This window comes from Muntiacus reevesi, chromosome 15, assembly GCF_963930625.1.
Source record: "Muntiacus reevesi chromosome 15, mMunRee1.1, whole genome shotgun sequence".
Lineage (NCBI taxonomy): Eukaryota > Metazoa > Chordata > Mammalia > Artiodactyla > Cervidae > Muntiacus > Muntiacus reevesi.
In genome coordinates this window covers 60600840-60619081 of record NC_089263.1, presented here as the reverse complement: position 1 = coordinate 60619081, position 18242 = coordinate 60600840, and the positions used below count along the sequence as shown (strand labels likewise).

General features: G+C 47.0%; 1 protein-coding gene across 2 annotated transcripts in view; it reads left to right on the top strand.

The window, feature by feature from the left end:
• The window catches only part of SETD3 (SET domain containing 3, actin N3(tau)-histidine methyltransferase), a 73715-nt gene that overhangs the window by 10563 nt on the left and 44910 nt on the right, over window positions 1–18242 (top strand). The window contains exons 2-7 of one of the 2 annotated variants that reach the window (XM_065906518.1): window positions 4493–4599; window positions 4712–4821; window positions 6230–6322; window positions 8429–8577; window positions 10688–10760; window positions 11055–11311. In XM_065906518.1, coding sequence (XP_065762590.1) covers window positions 4586–4599; window positions 4712–4821; window positions 6230–6322; window positions 8429–8577; window positions 10688–10760; window positions 11055–11311 — 696 coding nt within the window. In that variant the 5' untranslated portion in view covers window positions 4493–4585. The remainder of the gene's footprint in view (window positions 1–4492; window positions 4600–4711; window positions 4822–6229; window positions 6323–8428; window positions 8578–10687; window positions 10761–11054; window positions 11312–18242) is intronic. The other variant, XM_065906519.1, reaches the window with a different exon arrangement.

Genomic DNA, 18242 nt, shown 5'->3' with positions numbered 1-18242 from the left:
CAGGTGGGCCTTAGGAAGCATCACTGGGAACAAAACTAGTGGAGGTGATGGAATTCCAGCTGAGCTCTTTCAAATCCTAAAAGATGATGCTGTGAAAGTGTTGTACTCAGTATGCCAGCAAATTTGGAAAACTCAGCAGTGGCCACAGGACTGGAAAAGGTCAGTTTTCTTTCCAATCCCAAAGAAAGGCAATGCCAAAGAATGTTCAAACTACCACACAGTTGCACTCATCTCACACCCTAGCATGGTAATGTTCAGAATTCTCCAAGCCAAGCTTCAACAGTATGTGAACCAAGAACTTCCAGATGTTCAAGTTGTATTTAGAAAAGGCAGAGGAACCAGAGATCAAATTGCCAACATCCATTGAATCATCGAAAAGCAAGATAATTCCAGAAAAACATCTACTTCTGCTTTAGCCTTTGACTGTGTGGATCTCAGCATGCTAACTGTGGAAAAATCTTAAAGAGAATGGAATACCAGACCACCTTACCTGTCTTCTGAGAAATCTGTATGCAGGTCAAGAAGCAAGAGTTAGAACCTTCCATGGAACAATGGACTGGCTCCAAATTGGAAAAGGAGTACATCAAAGCTGTATATTGTCACCTGCTTATTTAGCTTCTATGCAGAGTACATCATGCAAAATGCTGGGGTGGATGAAGCACAAGTCGGAATCAAGATTTTGGGAGAACTGTCAATAACCTCAGATATGCAGATGACACCAGTCTTATGGCAGAAAGCAAAGAGGAACTAAAGAGCTTTTTGATGAAAGTGAAAAAAGAGAGTGAAAAAACTGGCTTAAAACTCAGCATTCAGAAAACTAAGATCATGGCCTCTGGTCCCATCACTTCATGGCATTTAGATGGAAAAACAATGGCAACAGTGAGAGACTTTATGTTCTTGGGCTCCAAAGTCACTGCAGCCATGAAAGTAAAAGACTCTTGCTCCTTGGAAGCAAAGCTATGACCAACCCGGACAGCATGTTAAAAAGCAGAGACATTACTTTGCCAACAAAGGTCCCTCTGGTCAAGGCTATGATTTTTCCAGTGGTCATGTATGGATGTGAGAGTTGGACCATAAAGAAGGCTGAGTGCTGAAAGATTGATGCTTTTGAACTGTGGTGTTGGGGAAGACTCTTGAGAGTCCCTTGGACTGCAAGGAGATTGAACCAGTGAATCCTAAAGGAAATCAGTCTTGAATTGAAGGACTGATGCTGAAGCTCCAACACTTTGGCCCCCTGACGTGACGAGCTGACTCACTATAAAAGACCCTGTTACTGGAAAAGAATGAAGGCGGGAGGAGAAGGGGATGGCAGAGGAAGAGATGGTTGGATGGCATCACTGACTCAATGGACAAGAGTTTGAGCAAGCTCTAGGAGATGGTGAAGGATAGGGAAACCTGGCATTCTGCAGTCTGTGGGGTCACAAAGAGTCAGACATGACTTAACAACTGAACAACAACCTGGGCAAGCTGCTTTATGTCTTTTGGCCCTGTATCCCTGTGGGAGGGAAACAGTCCAAAGAGAATTCCGAAAGACTGATCTCAATGGTAGCTTCCCTGGTGGAAAAGAATGCACCTGTCCGTGCAGGAATTGTGGGTTCGATCCCTGGGTTGGGAAGATTCCCTGGAGAAAGAAATGGCAACCAACTCCAGTATTCTTGCCTGGGAAATCACGTGGACAGAGGAGCTTGTGGGCTACAGTGTATGGGGTTGCAAAGGAGTCTGACATAACTGAGCAACTAAACAACAACAAATCTCAAGGTAAGCTAACCTTTAGCATCTGCTGATAACATTGAACTTGACCCAGTCTTACTAATTTCCATGGGAGTGAAGGCTGCATGGAGGAGCCCAGAATTTCTTCAAGGCCACTGGGGACATTTTGACCTGGGTATGTCAAAAATTGTTGTCTGGAGGAGGCAGGGGTAGCCAAAGGTAGCTTTCTTCCAGAAAAGGGGAAGAACGTGAGCAGATCCTGACGCTGTGCTGTGTTTGAGAGGTGATGGGAAGAAGAAAGCGGGGCGGGTAGAGTGGGGTGACGGGGTGAAGGGCCCTGCGGGCTGTGCCTGGGAGAGTGGGTATCACCTTAGCGCTGTGGAAAGACTTCGCCTTGAGCAAAAGAAGCCCGTGTGTTGTGTAATCCCACTTGTATGAAGTTCAAGAACAGCGGCTCTCCCAGGTGCTCGTGTCCTGATGTGTTTTGAAGTTCCACCCGTGTTGTGTTTCTGCGCTTGTTACTCAGTGGGGCCGACTTAAGGGGCAGGGGGACTTAAGCGGCAGGGGTGGGCGTGGGCAGGGGGTACGCAGGGCGCTGTTGCGGTCTGAGCAGGAGGTGGATTCCAGAGGGGCGGGTCGCCTGAGGTCCTCAGGGCGGCCCCTTGTCCCGGCGTGGCCGGTGTCGGGTCCGGAAGACCTGCCGCTCTCCTGCTCCCTGTGGAGTGCCGTGCTTTTCCTCTGCGTCTCACAGCAGCCCCTGGGCGGTGGCCGCGCCCAGGCTTCAGAGTCCTCGCTGCAGCTCTTTGAGAATGTCATCTAGAAGAGGAGGTTGATGTCTGTTGATTAGAGTGTCTGGGAAGACCAAACACGTCTTAGCTGCGTGTGGCAAAGGTTAAGGATTGCACACACAGTCGCTGCTGCTGCTGCTGCTTTAATTAAGGATCCTTATCTCAGGGCAGGTATCTAGATGCTGGGGCACGGATGGGAGTTGCAGGGGGATTCCTGAGGGAAGGCATTCAGGGTGGGCACAAGGGCTGCAGGCAGAGTGGAAATCCTGTTTTGTAGCCCTTGGGTCCTTGTCCTGAGGCAGCCAGTGTGGGTGTGGGGGGTGTGGCTGCCTTGGCCTCACTGTGCCGTGGGCCTGCTGAATGGGGCAGGGTCTTTGAGCTCCTTGATGTTTTCAAGTTGCTTGGCGCCTGATACACAAGGCTGTAGGGAGAGGCCAGCAGGCCCATCTCCGACTGCTCCCGCCAAGCTACATTTGGAAGTGTGATAGAGCCCTTCTTTGCGGACTTAGCACTAGTCTTAGTTGTTTTCAGGTCAAGTTCAGCGGTCCTCCGCAAAGATGCCCTCTGTAGATGTGCAGAGGGCCTGCTGCAGAGAAGAACGGCAGGCACTCTGTCCAGGCCGAGAGCCAGCGAACATGGGAGCTTCCTTCTCTTTAGTCCTTGAGTTTAGGAAAAGGTGCTTAAACTGTTCCTCTGCCTGCCGCCCTGCCCCACACTTAATATTTTTTCCCCTGCTTTTGATCTCAAAATAACTTACTCTCTTTGGTGCACAAGTTTTAGGTTTTGTTACTTGTTTCCTTTGGTTCTAGGAGGCCAGATACTGTGTGTTCCACTCCCTGTGTTAGAAGGCTTATTGGATACATAAGTTACAAAGTTACATCAGAGACAGAGAAGCTACATAGCCAGTCCTTTAAGAGAAAGCGGGTTTCCTGTTGTTTGAGCACGGCCTGTATGTGCATGGAGTCTTTACAGTGGCGTGAGTGACTGTGGGAGAGCATGCGTTTTAACCCTTTGTCTCCCACTTCAGTACTTGTTTCTCTTTGTAAAAACCAAGTAGGTCAGAGTTGGCTTTCTGGCTCACCCTTGCGATGAAGTGAAGCTTGCTGGCGAGGGTTCCGTGGAGTGTCACCATGGCGTTCACTGACCATTAGTGTGCAGGGGGCTCCAGTCGCTGCTCGCCTGGCCTCTTCCCATCTTCCTGGGTTGTTGTCCTCAGGCACTTCTGACTTAGGAAGAGCCCTTGGATCAGAGTCCTCGGGCAGCAGTGGTACCCCTCCTGCAACTGGGGTCTTTTCTCTCCCCACTCCCCACAGACTCCTCTCTAGGCGGGCACACTGCCCACCGGGCCCCCAGGTGTCCCCCTCATTCTTGCCCAACCTTTGAGTTGCCTACCCTGTCTTCACATGTCCCAGTCCCTTGCTTTCTTCAAGATATGTCTGCTGACTCACTGCCATCAACTCTTTTCTCACAAATGTTATAACATCTCTGCCTAGCATCCATTGGTACCTGCCGGTCCCACTGTCTTGTTTGCTTGTGGCCATTTATCTGTTATACCATTGAGGCCTCCAGGGTGGTTGCAGTGCCAGATGGAGAGGCAGTGATGGAGACCTCTTTTGAGGCTCGGGTCTGCCATCGACTCCTGTGAAACCCTGGGCAAGGCACTGTGGATTTTCCTTGAAACGAGATTGAGGAATTGGATTAGCTCCCTGAAGTTTCCTTGATCTCCAGAATGTCTTTAGCGCTTATCCAGAGAGTCTGATTTGTTGCTTATGATATAGGTACTCTTCATAGGAAATTATTCTTTTAAAGCAAAGTGAGAAGAGAATATCTAGATTTTTGTGGCCATGTGATAGTTTGTGATACATGAATGTAGTTTCACAGAATAAACATCGTAGGATATACAATGAAGTCTATGTAATTAAAAAAAAATTCCAGAGTAAAACTTGCTTCCACTGTAGTTTTTGTAGGTGAACAGGAATGAACTTTTCTTCCAGAGACTACAAAGCAGCATTTTTCCCCCCATTTGAGTGCCTCCAAACACTAGTGTTTGTTACACGTTGCTTTTTCTGGAAGGAAACTTCAGGAATATGGCTCCTGCAAGGTAAGATCTTAATGTCTCCAGGCTGAGCCAGCGCCGTGCCCTGTTTTATTACTCGATTTTGTTCTTTGGAAATGTAGGGCTTTTCCTCTTTGTCTTTTCTTTCTCTCTGTAGTCAGAAAATGGGTAAGAAGAGCCGAGTGAAAACGCAGAAATCAGGCACTGGTGCTGCAGCAAGCGTGTCCCCGAAGGAAACCTTGAACCTGACCAGTGAGCTTTTGCAGAGTAAGTCCCAACTTGGCTGCCCGCCTTTGGGGGGCACATGCATCTTTCCTTGTGGGGAGGGGTCCCTGGTCTGGGGAGCAGGAGGGGAAACAGACTATTGTCAGTTCCCAGCTGGTTGGTTAGCCATGGGACCTGGCACATTACCCATCTTCCCAGCCAGCAGTCTCCCCAGCTGTAAACATGGAGAAACGGTACCAACAGTAACTGTTACCTAACAGGTATGGGGCCGGCTGTGACTGTCCCTCCCCGAGTGCTCCCATCCTCCCCTGTGGGTCCCCCCTGCAGACACGCTCCCCCACCTGCTCCTTCCCGCAGGTCTCCTCAGATAGACTGTAGATGGCCTAAGGACAGACTCCTGTATCCCAGGGCCTCACTCGGTGTTGATGGAAGAGGGAAGTAAGACTGGTTAACCTGATAGTTACGCATCAACACGTAACTAGTTACTATTCATTATTTACACATCTAGTCTTCTCCTTGGGGAACAGAGGGGGCCTAGAGGTTTGGCAGGAACGTGGGGCGAGGTCTCTGTCTTGAAACAGATGCAGCTGTTTAAAGAGGGCAGGGCCCTGGCAGGCAGGGGCCTGGTGTGCGGCCTTCCACAGCGCCCGTGCTGGCCCAGTGATGGAATCCTCGCTGCTCCGTTAGCAGCAACTGTGTCGTCTCTTTTTGTAACTCCCCCAGAGCGCTTATTATAGAGCCTTACACATGGGTGTGAAACGTTTGTTGACTAATTGTCCTTATGTCCAATTTATCTGGTTCCCTCGGGGAGTCATTGTTATGGGGTTTAACTCGAAATAAATGTTGACTTTTAATGTACCTTCTTCTTACCATCCACAAGAGTTTCCAGGGAACTGTTTCGCATTTTAGCTTAGCTTTTTAGATTTTCCTGTTTATGAGTGTATTCTGAGGAAGCTTGATCCGAGGAGCAAGAATGAGGTAGATGCGGGTAAGGTGCCCACACCTGTGTCTGTGTGCACCGTGTAACACTGGGCCTGAGTGGTTTCAGAGGGATTGTGTGCATACTCAGCCGTGTCTGACTCTGTGACCCCATGGACTGTAACACACTAGGCTTCTCTGTCCATGGGATTCTCCAGGCAAGCATACTGGAATGGGTGGCAGTTTTCTCCTCTAGGTGATCTTCCCGACCTAGGGATCAAACCCCCATCTCCTGCATTGGCAGGTGGATTCTTTATCGCTGAGCCACCAGGGAAGCCGATTTCAGAGGATTTATGTACATTAAAAAAGCATACCTGGTTTGTACTTCTCACCTTGGTCATCACAGCTACAGTATCTTTGTCCTTTAAAAATAAACCAACAGCGATGACAAAACCCAGATCCTCTTTCTTCTGAAGGCTAACAGGTTAAGGTGAAAGAAAACTGTTCGCATGCCATAGTTTCTGTGTTACAGAATGCAGTAGCCCTGCCCCTGGCCCTGGAAAAGAGTGGGAAGAGTATGTGCAGATCCGGTCTCTAGTGGAGAAAATACGAAAAAAGCAAAAAGGTAAATTTCCTCGAGTGATCTTATTCTAATAATATCCTGTGGAGATCTGGCCCCGGCAAGGCTGAGCGGTTTTGAGAAGGAAGGTCTCCGCATGAAACCTCAGGCCTCATGCCTGTCTGGAGGGTGTCTGTGGAAGGGCTTCTAGGTTGGAGGGGAAACTGCATCAGAAAACCGTCAGGGTTTTTCCCATTTCTGAGGCGCTATGACTGCTTTGGAAGGAATAAAAATGTTAAGCTTCAGGTGGGGGGAATGTGTCTGGGGACTAAAATGGTACAACTTTCATTGATCTTTATTTTATGAAATATGTTTTAAAATCTGTTTTGGTATCCTGTGTTTCCTTCAGGGTTTGAGGTCAGTACATGATGTTGTATGGTCAGCACACAAATATATCCGGATTGATTAGTGTCTTTACAAGATTTATGATGAACTCAAATCTAACTTGATTGAATGAGAGAGTTAGCTATATTTCTCAAGCTGTGTTTTTTCAGGGTGTATTCAGTAGGCATCTTAATGATTCTTAACCAGGCTGGCAACAGGACCAAGTGTCAGTTTGGAAAAGTTTGTTCAATATACCTACTGTTTTTGTGCTATAAAGCACAAAAAGTAGATTTGTATGCAGGCCACAGGGAAAGTGGGAGGAGAGAACACAGTAAGGAGCCTGCATTCAAAAGGATGAAAGAACTTGGCTCCCTGTCTGTTTCTCGCCGTGGCAGTGGGAAGGCGGTTGTTCTCACTGCGCTGGCGGGTGTGAAGTGTCCGCGCTGTCCTGTAGCGCCTGCACTTGCAGGCTTCAGGTGGGATGGTCTCAGACCCTCACGGGGACCGGCTCTTTTAGCGTGTTTGTTTGCCCTGATTGGTACACTGTGCTCATCCTGGTTCACCACGTTGATTACCAAACAGTTTTTTATGTCCTGAGTCTCTGTTCTGAGTAGAGATCGTTTACTACCCCTGGCATTAAGGTTAGAGCGTTCATCTGTTCTCAGTGAGGGAAGAGGACGTTCTGTCTTAGAGCATCCCTCACAAACTCAGTTTTCCCCAGTTAGCAGGTCTCACCTGGCGCAAACCCATGATCCGGTTACCCGTGAATTGTGTCCTGGGGACATGGCCGCAGGCCCTGGGCTGATGCTATGCCCAGCATCTCATGTGGTTAAAGTTCCTATTCTCCCCTTACTTCTCAAATGATTTTTCCTATGCATGGCTTTTCACCTTTTTTGATATTTTAAATGTGCTGCGAGACCCAGAAGATCACAACCACTGTATCACCTGGACACGTGCCCAAGTCTTGTTGGGTCAGGTTCTTCTTTCCTCCCTTCCCACCTACTGGTCCCGTCTCTTCCCCTCCCTCTGTGCTTTGATTGGTTCTTATATTTGTTTTTAAGAAAGGAGATGTCTCAGGGATAGCTGAAGCCCCACACTTCCACCCCCACCCCCCAACCAGGGGGGTTGTCTTTACAGTGAATGTGTTTCTGCTTCATTTATAACCCTATACACATAGACTGTACTACTTGGTATTTTAACAGTTTACATAAATGGTATCATACTATTGCATTTTCAAGAAAAAAAACATTGTAAAGTTTTGTGTTTTATTTATAGTGTTATATACGGATCCTGTCATCTCAGATGCTGGGTGGAATCCAGAGCTCAGCTTTGTGCTCTTAATCGGGGTCTAGGGCTCCCCTTCCACACGTGCCTTCGTGCACATGTGTGCGTTGCTGATCTTGGTGCTTGTGGGAGTTTTGTTTGCGTGTGCATATGAGAGAGGGCAGGTTGCTCTGGAAACCTGCCTGGTCAGAAGTCTTCCCATGATACCATCCCTTGATAATCACCTGATAGAACCGAACAGCCAGTGTTCACGTTACCTGGGATCGCAGCTGTTTCTCTGTAGCCAGCAGGGGCATTTAGTGTTTTAACTTGCCTTTCCTGTCACCAGTTAAGGTATGCACTGTGTCTGGCTGGTGGTCAGTTTTTATTTTTTTTTTGAGATTGAAGTCTTATTACTGTTTCCAGGTAGTTAGTTCCAGTAGTCTATTTTTTATTTTCTGTGGCAGTGTGACTGATACATATCCTCAAAGTAGCTCTTGTTTTCTAACACCTGGATGAATATAGGTCTGTCTGTTACTTTTGATGGAAAAAGAGAAGATTACTTTCCTGATCTAATGAAATGGGCCTCTGAAAATGGAGCCTCTGTTGAGGGTTTTGAAATGGTGAACTTCAAAGAAGAGGGCTTCGGTTTGAGAGCAACAAGAGATATCAAGGTGAGTTTGTAGGTCAGCTGTGGGTCTGGGTGGGCGGGGAGCTCAGTATTTGGATGGTGTGTGGTGTGGAGGGCCCAGGACCTGGGGACAGATGCCTTGGGCTGAGTTCTGAGCCTGTGGGCACCTTGGTGGCGCAGTCCACAGCCCCCCTCCCTGCCCTGCAGCCTCGGTCCGTGGAGCCTCGACTCAGGGTTCAAGGCAGCCCCTTCCAGGTTGTCCTTGGAACTGTACTATTAACCAGTGACCTTGTGATGGATTGGATGCAGGGTCAGGTGGAGGATCGACATTGTTGAGGGTGGAGACCTGTTTTCTGGATGGATAACTAGTGCCTGGAGGTACCACTTACTGAGATGGCAGCAGCAGGGGCGGTGGGAAAGAAGAAGGGACCAGTGCTCTTCTCCAACCTCAGTCCTTCCTCTGGCTGAAGCAGAGGGAGCAGCAGCCTCGCTGACAGCGGCCTCCCTGACAGCAGCCTCCCTGACCGGCTCCAGGCCTCCCTCTGGCGCTCACTCCTGCCTCTTCTAGAGAGGAGGCATAGCAGTCTTGACGATTCCGGAAAAAGGAACTGGCCTTTTTCTCCATGGAGCTGGTTGCCATGTGTGTCCACCTCCCCACCCTGGGAGTTTACATGGGAGGCCTGTGGGGCTCCAGTCCTGCCTGTAACTAGGTGGGGGAGTCGGTCTAATTCTGGGATTTTGTAGGTGACGTTTTGTGTGACCATCTGTTGTATTCTTGTGTCTCTCTCAGTTGGTTCAGAGTTTAGGTGGAGGAAATGGATATTATTTATTTGGGTCCCCTCAAACTCCCAACAACACTTGTGGTCAAGTTGTAGTTTACTTTTCAATGATACATTGATAAGCCGTACGCTGTTTTATTAGATACCCGTTGAATAGCTAGTATGTGAATAGTCCCTTGTTCATCATCATACCATGCTTCCCAAAACACCAGGCCCTTTCCCTTCATGACACTTGTGATGTGTAGTAAGGTACCAGACACACGTGAGAGGGAATGGGCGACGCTGGTGAGCGGCCCGAGCAGACATGTCTCAGAAGAGCAGCCCTGGGAGTGTGGCTGCTGCCTGCAGTATCTTGGTGCTGGCGTCTTCATGGTGTGCATGTGTTTTATTTATTCAAGCTTTATTGAAGCATAATTGACACACAACTGCACATCTTTAATGAATCCATTTTGATGAGCTTGGACATAGGCGTGTATCTGTGACACCATCACCTCTCTGAGGCACTACTAAAGCAGTGTCCATGCTTTAGGCGTATTAGACACACGTGCAGGACTGCCTGAACCCACGCCTTCGTGTTGCCAAGATAGTGAGGTGATGCTGGTGGGAAAAATTGGTAACCAGAACGCTCCCACTGGTAACCCTGTGCTTGAGGGCAAGCATGCAGAGGAAGGGAGGGTACTCTGGCCTCAAAAACCCAGTGGCGATTCACACTGGCAGGTGAGGCTTTTTGTGGAAGGTAGGATTTTGTCTTGTTTTTAGAATTAATGTAAGTATAGCGAAGAGTGAATAAACAAGGTGGTTAAGAATTCTCATTTCAATGTAAGGGATACCAGTTCAACCCTTGGTCCAGGAAGATCCCATGTGCCAAAAAGCAGCTACGCCCATGTGCCGCAGCTACTGAGCCAGCTCCCAGAGCCTGCACCCGGCAACCCCTGAGCCCCTGTGCTCTACCCCACGTTGTTCTGTTTGCTTCAAATTCGAGTTGAAAGCTACTGTTTTCATTTCTTTTCAGTGTGTATGGTTTTTCTTTGGATGTGTTGTTTAGTTGCTCAGTCATGTCTGACTCCTTCGTGACCCCATGGACTGTAGCCCTCCAGGCTCCTCTGTCCATGGGATTCTCCAGGCAAGAATCCCAGAACGGGTTGCCATTTTCTTCTCCATTCCTTTGGATACAGGTTTCAAGATCATGCGTATACTCATTAAACTATAATACAAATGTTTATATTTAGAAGTATGTTTGATAATTAGAAGTGAAATGCCAGTTGGCAACTTTTAAGTTGTGTTTCCTTGTGACTGGATTTCTGACCATGGATGTGGTTGGATTGACAATTGTAACATGTTTTGGTAATTCTAGTCTTATTTTTTTCCTCCTAGGCAGAAGAATTATTTTTATGGGTTCCACGAAAATTACTAATGACTGTTGAATCTGCTAAAAATTCAGTGTTGGGTGAGAATAATTTCTGTTTGTTGAAAGGAGAGCAAAAATAATAAAAATATATAAAATTTCATTTTGTGAGGGTAGGACCATCTTTGGTTGTTTTCTAGACTAGTGAGATATTTCCCACAGTCCCCATGAAGTGTTTTCCACGCTTGTAATATGACATAGTAGAAGAATGGGGCACTTAAGCGTGAATGTTATGAGACTATCAGGTTGCTCCTGTAACTTTAATGTATCTTTTGAAATGATCACTTTGTAAGGCAGTTTGTGGCACTAATACTGTTAACTTCTGGGTTAATTTAGGACCCTTGTATTCTCAAGACCGAATTCTTCAGGCCATGGGGAACATAACACTGGCCTTCCATCTGCTGTGTGAGCGGGCCGACCCTAACTCGTTCTGGCAGCCCTACATCCAGACGCTCCCCAGCGAGTACGACACGCCACTCTACTTCGAAGAGGACGAGGTTCGATACCTGCAGTCCACACAGGCCATACACGACGTCTTCAGCCAGTATAAGAACACGGCGCGGCAGTACGCGTACTTCTACAAGGTCATCCAGGTGAGCGGGTGCCGGCGGGGTGGGGGGGAGGAGAGCCGAGTGCTTGAGCGCTGCCCTTCAGCGCTTTGCTTTCTAAGGGAAGAGGCATGGAGTGCATGTTTCTGTTTTTACAAAATGTCACTGAAATGTAGTTGGAATACATCTGATTGCCTCGATGCCCCTGTGAAAACAAGCAGCGGTTACCCCCATCTCGTGAAAGTCATGACATTGTTCTGGAAGCAGAAGATAACTTTGCAATGTTAGAAGTCGCTCAAATCTATCTGATACAAGAAGATGCTCCAGGTCTAAATTTTCCAAGAAAATGAAAATCCCTTTATGGATTCTTCATATATATGTTAGTAGTAAAGTACTGACAGTTGATTTCTTTATGTTTTTCCAAGTGTACACTGTAGTATATTAATTGTAATTAGTTCTAAGTGGAAGTGTCACACAGAAGTCTGTATGAGGTGGTGAGCATTTGAGTTATGCCTCGCTGCTCCTTGCTGTGGTGTAGCAGCTCAGCCAACATCCCTACATCCTCTTTCCGTTCAAGCTGGTCAGCACTCAGATGGTGGAGGGCCAGCGTCATGGTTCCCTTGGGGCTGAGACGGGGCGGAGGTCTCTGCTTCCTGATGCAGCCCGTTTCTCATCTGCCCACAGATCAGCTCCTGGGCTTCTGTACCTAACGAGCGGCCAGTGAAAAATGAGCTGCTCCCTTCCCTTTTCCTTAGGCAGTTTGATAACCTGAATTAGGCCTGATACGGTTGTTCCCTTAGCTGGTCTGTCTCTGCTGTGTTTCATCTGCAAGAAATGGTGATCTCATTTCATTGCAACAGGAAATAAATGTTTGTCTATTCAGCATGCTTACTGCACAGGAATATTGCACTCAAAAATTACATCCTTCAGTGGGTCAAATACTTCAGATATATAAAAAAAGTATGACTCTTATCTTCAAGCAGAAATCTCTGCTTTTCTAAACTTTAAACTTCAGGAAGTCATTAAGAATTGTTGTACAGTATCTATACATTGTTTACTTCAAGTGTGCTTGACTTGAAAAAGTACCGATGGAGCCAAATAAAAATTTTGGTTATTCACTTAGTTTGCACCTTCCATCCTGCAGTCTGAAGTTTGGTGTGGTTCTTCGTGACCTGAAAGGGTTGTGCTTTTTTTCCCCAAGTTCTTGTTCGCGTGTCTTCAGTGACTAACGTGAAGCTGACCCTGGCAGGTCTGAGCCTCTGTCATTTCCTATCATTAGGCAGCAACCTGGAAACTAGCTCTTTCCATGAATGTGTTTCTCAAATCAGGGCAGATAGACGGCGAGTGCCAGCGGCTTGCCCTGAGAGGGAAGGTAGCGCCTCCGCGGTCAGGTCAGGAATTCTGGAACTGTGCCGGGTCTCCTGACAGCTGGCTTGGCAGAATGATCTCTGGGTTTTCACTGCACGCACTGGTCCATTGATTTCAGCCTTAGTGAAGTAGTGCAGTTTTGCTTAGGCAATGAGATTTTTAAAGACTGAGTCACTAAAAGACTCCCTTCGGGAACTGTCTTATGCCGATTCTCTTAACAACCCTCTGAAATAAGCCCCTTAGGTGATGCTGAGGTGACTGAATTACACCACAGTCTAGGTAGTAAGTTGTATTTATTGTGAATATCTCAGGAAGTAGAGAACATTTTAAAAATAAACTTTAATTCAGAGGTGTTTCTAAGAATAATAAAATTCTCACATGACTAACAAGAACAGTTTGTATAAATTATAATAAATCCAAATGTCCTTAAAAAGAAAACCCACAGGCTTAAAGCATTAATGGACCTATCCGTCATTATTTCTTATCGTCATTGTTGTTCAGTCACCAAGTCGTGTCTGACTCTCTCGAGACCCCTGGACTGTAGCCCTCCAGGCTCCTCTGTCCATGGGTTTCCTTTATTTATTGTTCCTTTTTATTGAGAAACTTAGCTAATAATCATGAAACAGGATATATCAAACGTGAAAGTATAATCATCAGGCAAATGTTGGCTTTTTTGCATAATTAAGTCAGTCTTGAATATTTGAAAAATAATGGTCATGATTTTATAAAGGTACAAAGGGGGTCAAAAGGTAAAAAGAAAAAACATTACAGAATTACAAAGTTTAAAAATATTTTAGGGTGAGATGAAACCCTGTTTTTCTTGACTGTCAGAAGTATCAAACTGAAGAGAGAGCAAAGTGTATTTGTGCCCACTTAATAGGTTCCTCTATTCTACATCAGCGCTTCTCAGCTGGGCGGTTGAAGGGTATTTGTCCTTGAGAGAGTGTGTGGTTATGGTTTTGGTTGTTAGGTTTGGCGGGGTGGAGTGCGGCAGTGGGGGGAATGCTGCTAAACTTCTCATGACGTCCAGGGCAGCCCCCAAACAAGGAATCGTCCAGTGCAGATGTCAGTAGTGCAGAGGTGGAGAGCCCTGCTTTATGTTTATGCAGTGAACACAGCACCTCAGACACCAGTGTGATTCCAGAATCCCTCGTGATTGGACACCTAGAGTCTGACTGGCGTTGGTTGCTAGTAGGTCAGAAAGTCTTCCTGGGCCACTGCCCACCCCCTCAGCACTAGCTGCTGGCTGTGGCTGGGGGAATGTGTTTGAAGTGCTTTTTTGTTTGCTTCCATTTAACAAACATCCCTTCTTTTTAAAAGTTTACAAGTCTATAACTAGGTTTGGAGATGTTTGAGTTGTTAACGAGTCAAGATGAGACCCTTGTAATTGCATTTTGAAAATGAACTCTATCTGGTGGACTGTCATCACGGCTCCACATGAGCTGGTGAGAGTTCAGTCAGGAAGAGGGCAGTGGACTGAGAGAGGGGAAGGACCACGTGCCCCAAACGGGGCTGCCCTCACTGAGGGTGGTCTCAGGAAGGGTCGAAGCAGCAGTGAGATGATCTGTCCGCGAGAGAGGCTGCCCAGAAAAAACTCAAGCTCTGTGGTAAGACAGACCTGAATTGAAATCTAAACTTCTTTTGTTTGTTTAGTTGTTCAGCCACATCCGACTCTCTGCAGCCGCATGGACTGCAGCACACCAGACTTCCCTGTCCTTCACTGTGCCCACAGTTTGCTCAGACTCACGTTCACTGAATCGGTGGTGCCCTCCTTCAGTGTCAGCCTCTGTCACCCCCTTCTCCTTTTGCCTTTAATCTTTCCCAGCATCAGGGTCTTTTCCAGTGAGTTGGCTCTAATCAGGTGGCCAAAGTATTGGAGCTTCAGCTTCAGTCCTTCCAGTGAATATTCAGGGTTGATTTCCTTTAGGATTGACTCGTTTGATCTTTTTGCTGTCCAGTGGATTCTCAAGAGTCTTCTCCAGCATCACAATTAGAAAGCATCAACTCTTTGGTGCTCTGCCTTCTTTGTGGTCCAACTCTCACATCTGAACAGCATGAAAAGGCAAAAAGATATGACAGTGGAAGATGAGCGCCACCCCCCCGCCCCCCGCCTGTCCCGGCCCAAGGTTGGTAGGTATCCAGTATGTTACTGGGGAATAGCAGAGAAATCCTAATAAATATATTTATTAGTTAAATTAAATGTGGTTTCTCATTAGTTGCTTTACCCTAGCCCTCTGTGTTTGTCTCCTAATCTGTTAGGTAAAGCTAGAAGACCAGTATAACTATTGTCAGTGCAAGTTGGGTTGTTCGCCAAAGCTCTCGGCAGAGTCCAGGGCCGAGGTGCCTTTGGATGTGTGAAACATGAAGGAGATTGTGGTTGGAGCCACCCCAGCCGGGTAATGGAGAGGGTGGCCTCTGGAGCCGGCCTGCCAGGGCTCCAATCCCCGAAGCTTCATTCTGGGCAAGTCTCTGTGCTTCTGATTGCTTTTCTGTAAAATGGGCTAATACAGCATCTGTCTCCCAGTGGCTGAGTGGGCGAAGTGAGTTAACCTGTGTGAGGCACTCCATCCGGCAGTACCTGTCATGGAAGTACTCGTCCATTTCTGTTTGTGTTTTATTGTTTAAATTGCACCTCCTTTGTCCTGCAGTACCTCATGTTAGTGTTTAACTTTCCTACTAAAATCCCTACTGGCCGTGGATAATAAAGCGCATTCTTATAGACTTAGGCCTAGAGCCAAGTGACTTTTTTTTTAATTAATGAGTTAATTTATGGCTGCGCTGGGTGTTTGTTGCTGTGTGTAGACTTCCTCTAGTTGCAGTGAGCAAGGGCTTCTCTCTGGTTATGATGCGTAGGCTTCTCATTGTGGTGGCTCCTCTTGTTGGGAAGCATGGGCACTGGGGCGCATGGGTTTAGTTGCCCTGTGGCATGAGGAATCTTCCCAGAGCAGAGCTCAAACCCACATCCCCTGAATTGGCAAGGCAGATTCTTAACCACTGGACTACCAGGAAAGTCCTCCCAAGTGACTCTTCACAAACTTGAAATTGCTTCCATACCTCATTCTTTTGTTGTTATTGTTGGGTTTTTTTCAATCTCATGTTTTTAAATATTAAATGTTAGTCACTCAGTCATGTTCAACTCTCTGCAACCCCATGAACTGTAGCCCGCCAGGCTCTTCTGTCCATGGAATTCTCCAGGCAAGAATACTGGAGTGGGTAGTCTTTGCCTTCTTCAGGGGATCATCCTGACCCAGGAATTGATCTTGGGTCTCCCACATTGCAGGCAGATTCTTTACCATCTGAGCCACCAGGAAAGCCCCTAAAATATTAAAAATTCATGCAGTTGTTTGTTTGCTGAAGTTTGAAAATCATATGAGGTGACTTACTGTCAAGGTAGATTGGCATTGTAGGAACCAGCACTGTTCTCCCATGATCCTGCATGCCACTGCGCGCCCGGGACCCAGGATCCAGCAGGAGAAGCTTGGCTTTACGTGGAGTGAACACCCTGAGCCCCTCAGTGTGGTCAGTGTAAGGGGGGTCTTTTTCAGGAAAAGCAAATGTGACAGTCACTTGAAATTAGTAAAAATAAGGCAGCAGAAGAGATGATCACAAATTGAAAATACATCAGAATGAACTTTCATAGAAAATTTCTTTTTTTCCCCAGACTTTAAACTTTTTATTTTGTATTGGGGTATAGCCGATTAACAATGTTGTGATAGTTTCAGGTGAATGGCAAAGGGACTCAGCCATTCATGTGCATGTATCCATTCTCCCCCAGACCCCGCTACCATCCAGGCTGCCATAACATTGAGCAGAGTTCCACGTGCTATACAATAGGTCCTTGTTGGTTATCCATTTAAAATATAGCAGTGGGTACATGTCTGTCCCAAACTCCGTAACTGTCCCTTCCCTCTCGCAACCATAAGTTCATTTTCTGAAACTCACAGAAAATTTCTTAATCAGTTATTTAACTTCTGTGTCCATTGCTATGAAAGCTCCAGGCAGCCCAGAATGAGATGTATTGCTGAAACAACCAAAGGGTCTGGGCTGTGGAGAAGAGGGTTTTTGCATAAGAATTCATGACAAAGAAAAACAGATGTAAGGAAGAGTTACCTTTTAAACACCACCTTCAGAGTCTTGCTGCTTTTCTGGTTTCAGGGTGCCCTCACTGCTTGTGGAGTCTTCAGTGATCGCTAAGAGTGAGCATGACCGCTCCCTTCCTGCTGCTGTTACTTTGTGCAGTGTGTTCTCACCGGCTGCTTTTCCAGGCTTGGATGCTGGGTTTTGGTTCCTGGTTATTAGCACACAGATTACTTCAGCAATGAACTAGCCCCCAGGGGTGAGGCCAGGGTTACAGCAGCCCGGAGTTAACATTTTCAGTGTGGTGACCTGCCCTGTTAACCTCTTTCAGGGTCTCGGGCACTCTGTTCCCAAAGAAACATGCCTGTGCGCTGTAATGACAAACCCTGGCCTACCATTTTGGGACTGAAATTCCAGAACCTGATTTGCAATTTTCTGCTGTGACTTGCAATTTAAAGTCATTTTGTGGGACCTGTCCTAAGCTCTGCATCTGAACTAAAGCCCATTCTTTGTCTTTTGAGCTGACTTCTGGCTTCCTGGTGTGCTGGCCGCGGCCTCCCGGTGCAGCAGCAGGGTGACCCAGGCATGCCGGGTCTGGGTGTCTGGTGGTGATCCCAGCTCCCTGGAGAGGAGCCCAGAGAAGTGTTCATAGTCCTCTTGCTTCAGCTTTTAGGCTGTTTATTCTAAAAGAAACCAGCACTAGTACTGACGTCTAGTGATTGTGAATTCCTCTGCTACAGTTCTCCGCTGCCCTGCATTCTTTGTTTTAGTGTCTCTCTCTCTGCTGGTTGTTGCCTCAGACCTAGGAAGATAATTTCCTGTGTTCTTGCCTCCCAGCGTATCTCTTCGGCCAGGGGTTTTTCAGTGTGGCTGTTTGCTAGTTCAGGTTACTTTCTGTCTTTACCTTGCTTCCTAGAGTTGGTTTAAAAGCCTTTCCAGGCCTCTGTTGGTCCTCAGCTGTGCAGTAGGGTTTCAGCTTTACAGTTCTTCAGGGATTTTACCCATACCTACATTGTATTCTTCTTGAGATATGCAGTGTACGGGGTGTCTTTTAGGTTCTCATAGGTGATCGTATGTAACCAGGGCCTCAGACTCAGGGATTTTCTCGTGCATACCTGTGTTAAGACCTAACACCTGCTGGTGAAACATTATACTGCGGCTTCATGGTTGAGAAATGTCCACACCCGAACTCAGGAAGCTAAAGTTAGAAATTGTGGCTTAGCCAAGTGCTGGAAAAGGCTCGTGGGGATTGAGAACCTGCGTGGTGGTAGGATTTCTGTCTGTCTGTGAAGGAGGAGCCAGGGAAGAAGAGAGGATCAGTGCTGGAGGCAGAACTTGGCCTTTGAAACTGCTGCAGAGCTTTAACCAGTAAAAATAACCTGACAGGCCAGGGCATTCCAAAGTTCGGCTCCAAGTTGGGACTTTTGCATGGAAATAAATGACTAGTTTTGTGACAGAAATCAGTGGGAATAAAAAGCAGGATTTAGCTTAAACCCAACTTTGAAGCAGTGTAATCATGAGAAAGGGAAGA